The sequence below is a fragment of the Chlorocebus sabaeus genome, chromosome 7, assembly GCF_047675955.1.
Source record: "Chlorocebus sabaeus isolate Y175 chromosome 7, mChlSab1.0.hap1, whole genome shotgun sequence".
Lineage (NCBI taxonomy): Eukaryota > Metazoa > Chordata > Mammalia > Primates > Cercopithecidae > Chlorocebus > Chlorocebus sabaeus.
The window spans coordinates 108,220,424-108,230,142 of record NC_132910.1 but is presented as its reverse complement, the minus strand read 5'-3'; the positions used below and the strand labels follow the sequence as shown (position 1 = coordinate 108,230,142).

Below are 9,719 nucleotides of genomic sequence, written 5' to 3'. Positions count from 1 at the left end.
AAAGATACATCAGGGTAGGTGGGATACTATAACAACATTTAGCATATTGTTATACTATTCCACCCACCTTAATGAGGATCCTTTAGGTGTTGCGATGCCATAGCCTTTGGAATCCAGGTTTCCACCAACTTTCATGGTGTCACAAGGCTTCCTTTGCTCAATGTACTCATTCATCGTGGACTCCAGCAAGTAGGCATATTTCCCTTTGGACTTCCGCACTCTAGCCACCCCTTCAGCTGTAGTCCTCACAAACACAGAGGGCTCCGCACTCCTCATGTAGGTCCACATTTTATCAAACACTGCAATTTTAGATCTCTGCAGGAAAAGTAAGGGGCCAGATAGCATTAAGAGATGGCCCTAAAAAATTACTCACAAAATACAAAAGGAGGTATTACTTTTCAAAACATAGATGATACACACAATATGAACAAATCTCATCTTTCAACAAATGTTTTCATTAGTAACAATTCTATGAACTTGTTATGATGCCAAATCATTTTTAATAGATTTATGAGGACCTGAAACATCAATTTACTGTGGTAAACAAAATACTTTATGTCTAGAAGTCATCTGAAATAGTCACAATCCAAAATAAATTGAAAAATGCACTATACAATCTATAGGAATAATTCAAATTAGGAGACAATAAAAAGGGTATCTTTGCTGCCCAAATCCTAAATGGTCTATTCCTAATTAGTGGTAGAACAGGATCTGTGTAATGTGAATTGGTCAGGCATGTAAGTGGTGCGATCCTAATGAAATGCCTATTAGCTGCAGAATAAAGATAATATTATGCTGGAAGCTTCTATCTGATACTGACTGAAATGTTTCTAGAATAACACCGATTTTTTGAAGAATATTCTTTGGCCATTGAAGTTTTCTTTTAATTAAACAGGATTTTTTTTCTTTGAATATTTAAACACCAAAAACCATTTATTTCAAGATATACTGGGAAAAAACCAACATTCTTATCAGTGACAGATATGATAGAAAGAAGGGCTAATTGAAACTGTATTATTGAAGGAATATTTATCTTAAAACTTAATGGACTCAAAAGCAAAGATACACATCAAAAGAGTCATTTAATACTTCCTATTCAGACTCCAAAGAAGCTGAGCATAGAGTTGGAAAGTCAAAGCATTTGAATGTCTGCTTATTTTTCTATTCACAACTTTCTCACATGACTTTAATCCCTTTTGGGAAGATGACTTTGAATAACCCTTTTGTTATTTTAATTTAGTAAGTTTGAAATGGAAAATTGAAATTGAAGACTTACTTTTAAAACTCAAGAGGTTTGGGGGTATTGTTTGTTTTTTTATTCTAAGGAATTTTAAAAATATAACCTTTACCTTACAAAAAGCAGACATATGATATAAGTCCAAATGTTTTATAATACTGCCCTAAGGATTCAGGTAGATTTACATATAAAAGCACTCTATTTTGGTGAAAGTCTTGGGTCAAGTGCAAATAGAGTATAGAGTATGCTTGTTATCACTGGGGTTTATGGACAGCATAACAGAGATGCTCAGACTTTAGTTGTGTTTCTCACTGTTACCATTTGAGTAGGGGCTGTTGTATTGAGACAGGCTCATGAACCATTTCAGCTCAGTGGTCTATGCAGGCAGAAGGCCTAGATGTCTCCTGAAAAAGATACTTTAACCCTAAATATAGGTCAAAATTCCTTACTTCTTAATACTTTTTCTCTCACCTAATTAAGTAAACCACTGTTAAATCTATTACCAAACAATGCCACTTCAGATTTCAGATTTTAAAATTTATTGCCTAGTGAATCAAGCTTTCTCTCTGTTGTAAAAGCATATCTATGAGACTGAAAATTTTACTAGGACCCCAGCTATGTTTAGCATGACACTTTGTACATAGTAGGTTCTTAATAAATGTATGCCAATTGGCTATTTTGTGATTTGGTTAGGAATGATAAACCGTTTTTGCTTTATCTGAAATTTTGCCTAATGTAGAAACTGCTTATTTGTTTATTTTCTCCTATAGTCTGCCTTCATATTCTCAACCAAATTGAAAGATTAGTTACAGCATTTGAGTTTGATTAAATAGTAAGCAATCTTGCTAAACCTCAAAGTCTTTTTGTAATATGAATTCTCATAAAAACATGATGTCAATATCACAATTTTGGAACAAAACCACAGGCTGATAAAGAAGAATTCAAAATGATGACATAATTGTTTTATCGAATCATCCATTAAATGTCAGTTTTTCCAAATTTAAAATATCAATTTTGAGACATTAAAATATTACATGAAATGCTTCATAGATATGAATGCCCTTCAGAGAAAATTCAAAAAGTAGCAATACCATTTTCTGTTTCATTCATAAAATATTTTCTGCTGATTTTAAGAATATTTCTCTAAGTGTAAATATAGTATTTCCAAGAATGAAGGGGCTTTAAAATACAATCTAAAAAAAAAAAAATGGACCTAGCTACTTTCGTCTGAGCTATTGATAATTGTCTTTGCAGCTTGGAATCATTTAGAAGATATATTGCTCCTGGTGTGTTAGGTCACCTAGACATACAAGTTCTGTTAATCAGTCATTTTTTTATAAGGGGGCTTCATATGTATTATAACATATATGACATATTCTTAGAATGAGCATGATTTTATGACGTGATTGTAGATTAATAACATCTATAAACTATCTAAGACTTTAAACTACACATTGATGATACTGAATCAGACTGAAAGTAACTTTTTTCATAAGTCAGAATTTCTGTAAGATAGACATTTTTTTCCTCAATTAGCTAATTCATTTGACTCTCAGTTGTTCGTCTACTGTTCACTTTTTAAACAAAGTTAACAAAATGTTTTCATGACCATATCTTTTCAAGAACTATTGTTTGAACATATTTAGCCAAAGGTAGACAAATAGGACAATTCATAAACATTATAATACTGTTCTGTTGAAAACTGTGATTCATTAGGACAAGACATTTATTAATTTGAATTTCATAGCTACTTTCAAAACAAGAATTGGAGGAATCTGATGACATTCTTACTGAGAGACAATTCAGAATATATGTATTTACTTTCTATTGAACATATCAGAAAAAGTGTTGCACTAAATAATAAAAATTATGCCTAGAAATCTTGATTTTCTCCAAAATCATAGCAAAAATAAAAAATAAAAATAAAAAAGTAATCAGCAGAAAAACATTCCAAAGGCAAAGCAAAGTTCTTCTCTGGGCTTCTCATCTAAGAAGACACATGATAAATTATACTTATTTTTCATTGGGTTGGTGCAGAAGTAATTGTTGTTTTTGCCACTACTTTCAATGGCAAAACTACAAGTACTTTTGTGCCAACCTAATAGGTTAATGTAGGTGACAATGTTTAGTTTGGCCTAATTCATATGTTAATGGTCTACCTGATGCACTGGGGATCAAGGCACACTACAATCATCAGATCCACTCCAGCGTCTTGACTACTTATTTCTTAGAATATACTTACAAATACATAAAAAATAGTGTAATACCATGTGGTCAGCTAAGATACTGTTATTAATAGCATTTCCTGTTAAAATTCTGGAATCCAGCAATTTCATGTTACATGCACACATTGTTCTACCAAAAGCACACAGATAATTTAAGCAATTGTATAGAAAATGCAAATCAAATACAAATCGAATTGCCTCAATTAGCCCCTTTGTGTGGACTTTGGAGATGAAAGCCAAGTAATGATGATCTCCACCCTCATAAGCAATATCTACATTTGAGCAAATTTTACCAAAGTAGAAGAGGGAACACAGGCAAGCCATACAGACTTTTAAAATAAACCACATAATTTCCCATCATCTGTAATACTGATCTGAATGCTGGTCCAGAGAAGAACATGATGCAATGCAAAAGGAAAACAAAGGGGCTGACAATCATTTCTGTCAAGATGGCCCCAGGGAAGAGTTACAAGTCTTTCTCAGGAATAACTACACCTTGATTTTCTACCTTTTCCCCAAATCTACATGCTGCTTTTCACGAAATTTAAACTCTCTCTTTCTCTCTCTCTATACATATATACATATATGTGTGTGTGTATATATATCCTATATACATATGTGTGTATTCCATACAGCTAAGCCAAGGAAGACTGTGTATTTTTTTCTTTCTTTTTTTTTTGACATGAAGTCTCATTCTTATCCCCCAGGCTGGAGTGCAATGGCGTGATCTCGGCTCACTGCAACCTCCGCCTACCGGCTTCAAGCAATTCTCCTGCCTCAGCCTCTCTAGTAGCTGGGATTACAGGTGCCTGCCACCACGCCTGGCTAATTTTTGTATTTTTAGTAGAGACGGGGTTTCACCATGTTGGCCAGGCTGGTCTTGAACTCCTGACCTCAGGTGATCCACCTGCCTTGGCATCCCAAAGTGCTGGGATTACAGGTGTGAGCCACTGTGCCTGGCTGGAAGACTTTGTATTTTGAAGCTACATGTTAAATGAAATACAATCATTCTTTAAGCAAGCATAATAAAGTGAAATGAAATTATTCAGGATGACATTGAGACGAGTAGGCTGGTTGGTTCCCTGTTTTAATATGGGCTGGAGAAAAAGAATAAAAGCCCCTCACTCAAGCTCTAGCTTATCTAACTCTCAGTCAATCAGTAACAAAAATCCCAAGAAGTTCTTAATTGTAAGTTTTTATTTCAGAAGGTTAGGGACTTCCCTGGAGCCACTGCATACACAGTTAGAATTAAACTCCAACCTATAGTTACCCCTTTCTTATTTTAGTGCTAAAAATAGTTCCCCGGGGGGAAGATTTAAAATGCTAACGCTACATATGATATATGTAGCATGTTGTGCCACTGCCCAAGCTCTAGAAAGTCCTGATAGAATCCTTCCCTATAGAAAGATCCTATAAAACTAACATACACACTACCCTCATGGAGCATTCCTTTCCCTTTCTCAGTGATGTGTCCCTTGTGCACAAGCTAATAAACTTTATTTTTGTAGCTATAATTGGTAGTTTCTCTTGATTTCCATCCTGGGAGACTGCAAGCGTCCAGTGCACCAGTAACAACATCTGCCGTCACATTTCGATGAGGAGAAAAATGACGCCTATAGTTTCATCTGGTGCATACTTTGACTTCTCTGTGTTTCTTAAGAAGTCAAGTTTCTTTGAACATAGCTATTTAAATCTCTTTCCATGGTTTTGTATTATTAATAGGCATATCAGTTCAACTAACAATTCACAGAAAATAACAGTGTGTCATATTAATATCCACTCAAAGAGTCAAAGGAAAAATATGCTCACTGTCTAGCATTGTTGAAGAAACATTTCACATAAATTAAGCATGCCTGAATAATAAAGTTGTGTCGTATGAATAAAGATTTTCACAGAGCTTAAGTCCACTGACTTACTACTTCTTATTCATTTGGCTAAAGATAATGGGTTTTGCTTATATATTAATTTTATTTTACACAAAGACTACATCATATATTACATATATGAAATTTAAAAATTAATGGTAAATACTTGAATAAAGTCAATAAAAATATGTCTCTAGACATTCCTTTGCACATTAAGCTTTACTAAAATGTCAGGTTTCAGTTTTGGGATTAAAAAAAATTGTATTCAAACTCAGTTCCATGAAGTAATGAATCAAGTGAGCATAAAATATTTTTCAAATCATTAAAATCAGATGCATGAGGTAATCATGACATTTTATATAAAACCTCACAGTGTTTCTCAGTTTTTTATTAAAATACAATAAATTAGTTGCTTATAAAGAGTTACAGTTAATAAAATAATTCACAGAAAAGTAGTTTGTTTTCATGAAAATTTTTATATATGATTAATTTATCATTTTAAATAAAACTAATTTTAAAATATTAACAAGATTCACATTAAACTGTACTTCTAACACTAAAATGATGTGATTTCTCAGCTTCTTAAAAATGTAAATGGTATTTATTAACAATTACAACTATAAGGCTTTTTTGTGTGTGTTTTGTTTTGTTTTGTTTTTGAGACGGAGTTTTGCTCTTGTTGCCCAGGCTGGAGTGCAATGGCACGATCTTGGCTCACGTAATCTCCGTCTCCCAGGTTCAAGCTATTCTCCTGCCTCAGCCTCCAGAGTAGCTGGGATTACAGGCATGCACCACCACGCTGGGCTAATTTTGTATTTTTAGTAGAGACGGGGTTTCTCCATGTTGGTCAAGTTGGTCTCGAACTCCTGACCTCAGGTGATTCACTCGCCTCCGCCTCCCAAAGGGCTGGGATTACAGGCATGAGCCACTGCGCCCGGACAGTTTTGTTTTTTGAGAGGAAGTCTCGCTCTGTTGCCCAGGCTAAAGCACAGTGGCGAGATCTCGGCTCACTGTAATATCCGCCTCCGGTTTCAAGTAATTCTCCTGCCTCAGCCTCCGCAGTGGCTGGGATTACAGGCACCCGCCAACATGTCTAACTAATTTTTGTATTTTTAGTAGAGATAGGGTTTCACCATGCTGGTCAGGCTGGTCTCAAATTCCTGACTTCAGTTGATTCACCTGCTTCAGCTTTTCAAAGTGCTGGGATTACAGGTGTGTGCCACCACGCCCCGCCTATAACTGTTTTTTGTTTGTTTGTTTGTTTGTTTGTTTTGAGATGGAGTCTCACTCCAGACTAGGAGTGCAATGGCGCCATCTCCACTCACTGCAATCTCCACCTCCTGGGTTCAAGTGATTCTCCTGCCTCAGCATCCCGAGTAGCTGGGATTACAGGCGCCCACCACCATGGCTAGCTATTTTTTTGTATTTTTAGTAGAGTTGGGGTTTCACCATGTTGGCCAGACTGCTCTTGAATTCCTGACCTCGTGATCCACCTGCCTTGGCCTCCCGAAGTGCTGGGATTACAGGCGTGAGCCACCGTGCCCGGCCAATTATAAGTATTTTTAACAGTTTACAGTTTTCAAATGATTAGTACTAGAATGAATCTTAAAAATCTAAAAATTTTACAATCTAAGCCATTTATTATAGAATCAAGATTCAAAAAGATTACCTTTCCCAAGTTAGCATAACTCATTAGCCCACAGAAGAACCAAGAATAACACACCTGGATATCCAAATTTTCAATAGATGTGTATATACACTAAACCGTAAAAATCCTCAGCATAGAGTTTAGATTAAAAATGTTTTAGTAGGCCGGGCGCGGTGGCTCAAGCCTGTAATCCCAGCACTTTGGGAGGCCGAGACGGGCGGATCACGAGGTCAGGAGATCGAGACCATCCTGGCTAACAAGGTGAAACCCCATCTCTACTAAAAAATACAAAAAACTAGCCGGGCGTGGTGGCGGGCGCCTGTAGTCCCAGCTACTCGGGAGGCTGAGGCAGGAGAATGGCGTGAACCCGGGAGGCGGAGCTTGCAGTGAGCTGAGATCCGGCCACTGCACTCCAGCCTGGGCGACAAAGCGAGACTCCGTCTCAAAAAAAAAAAAAAAAAAAAAATGTTTTAGTAAAAACAAAAAAGTCACTTAACAATATTATAAAATTTGGAGCAATCCAGTAAATATCTACATATAATTTATAAGTAAATTGAGGCTTGAATAAACTAGAGGCCGTCGCAGCATTTTAATCCACCAGAAGTAAAGCTAAGTCTCAGAGCTCTCTTTGGCATTTTGAAATTACTCTCAAATGTAATCAAACTAGAGTCATGTTATATAAGTTCGTTTTCATACTATTATAAAGAACTGGACAAGACTGGGTAATTTATAAAAGGAAGATTTTGACTCACTCACAGTTCAGCATGGCTCGGGAGGACTCATTTAACTTAAAATCACAGCGAAAAGCAAAGAGGAAGCAAAGTACCTGCTTCACAAGGTGGCAGGAAGAAGTGCCGAGCAAAGGGTGAGAGCCACTTAAAAAACCATCAGATCTCATGAGAACTCACTATCACAAGAACAGCATGGGGAAAACCGCCTCCATGAATCAATTACCTCCACCTGGACTCTCCCTTGACACATGGGGATTACGGGGGTTATAGGGATTACAATTCAAGATGAGATTTGGGTGGTGATCCAAAGGCTAACCATATCACATGCTAATGATTGTAGTATTCACAGAATCATATCTTTCGGTAATTTTTATGCTTAAAAAGCGATGACTTTAAAGTTGACAATGCAAATGTTATTTCCATATGTTCTCATTCCCTTATGAATGGTAAATGACATAATTAATGGAATGCCTACTCTTTATACCTTATGTATTAACTATATATGCACATATACGCATACAATGTGAATTGATAATGTAGAGGAAGAGCAAGTGATACCCCTATGACCCCACCTTTCATTTTTAATAGTGTTATTTATTTATTTATTTATTCATTTTTCTGAGATGGAGTCTTGCTCAGTCACCCAGGCTGGAGTGCAGTGGTGCAATCTGGGCTCACTGCAAGCTCCGCCTCCCAGGTTCACGCCATTCTCCTGCCTCAGTCTCCCAAGTAGCTGGGGCCACAGGCACCCGCCACCACGCCCGACTAATTATTTTTGTATTTTTTTAGTAGAGATGGGGTTTCACCGTGTTAGCCAGGATGGTCTGGATCTCCTGACCTTGTGATCTGCCCGCCTCGGTCTCCCAAAATGCTGGGATTACAGGTGTGAGCCACCGTCCCTGGCCAATAGTGTTATTTTTAATAGTGTTGTTCAATTGGTGCATTCAAGATCTATCATGCACATCTTGATTACGATCAAAACATTTGAAAAGTATATCATATTTTTGTGGCTGAGATAGAAAATTAGGTTTATGGAAATTAGATGAGTTTGTGATGAAAATATCAATCATATTTTAAAAACATTGAATATTTCTTTGTATACAAATGCTGATTTCAACAGAAGCTGCTGTTATACCACTGATTATATACTTATTTCCATTATGTCTAGTATTTCAGTCAACAATCTGGATGAAGATATACATGACAAATATTTCAAATTTGCAGATATTACTATTGTATATGATAGAACCAGTGTTATGGGATTAGGACAATGAGCAAAAAACAAACAAACAAACAAACAAACAAAAAAAACTAATGTAAAATTAAACAGGAGTGAATGCAAAAGTTGGCATGTAACTTCAATCAATTCATAGAATAGAATAGAATACATGAGGCTTACCACAATTCATTAAAATCAACCAGGTTTTCAGTAAACTTCAAATTAAGGCAAACGATTAATTCCATGAAGTTACCACAAAAGCTAATCAACTTAAAGATTTTAAATGAAATTATAAAGTCTAGATAACAGAATTTTAATTTCAAATACTTTAAAGGCCAAGGAGGATATAATAAGTGAGCAAAATAAATAGCAATGGAGTAATAGAGAATGGTGTGATTGTAGTAACTGAAGAATACATGATTTCATTAGTCTTTTTTTTTCTCCATGTAAACACTGGGCTGCCTGAACAACACAAATGTTCAGATTGAAATTGTGGTCTGAAGTCTTAATTTTCAGATTCAGGTCAAGATCCTCAGAAATCACCACTAAAGAACTGATTCATGTAACCAAACACCACCTGTTCCCCCAAAACTTATTGAAATAAAAAAAAAATTTAAAAGATCCTCTATAAGTAGATGAAATCAGACCCCAGATCTATATATCACATTGTAAGAATAACATGGGCAAACCTGCAATTAAAATATGTGGAAACCATAAGAAGGGTTTGAAAATATAATAATTAATGGTTGAGGGAATTTCAAATTTTAAGGTTAGTGATAAGAAAAGTTAAGAAA

The 9,719-nt window shown here is 35.8% G+C and overlaps 1 protein-coding gene across 4 annotated transcripts in view; it reads right to left on the bottom strand.

The window, feature by feature from the left end:
* GRIA2 (glutamate ionotropic receptor AMPA type subunit 2) overlaps nt 1-9,719 on the bottom strand; it is a 153,565-nt gene that overhangs the window by 3,333 nt on the left and 140,513 nt on the right. For all 4 annotated transcript variants that reach the window (XR_012093489.1, XM_008000099.3, XM_008000097.3 and 1 more), the window contains exon 13: nt 68-315. Coding sequence is in view for 3 of the 4 variants with exons in the window: in XM_008000099.3 (XP_007998290.1) it covers nt 68-315 (248 nt within the window). In the remaining variant the exon portion in view is untranslated. The remainder of the gene's footprint in view (nt 1-67; nt 316-9,719) is intronic.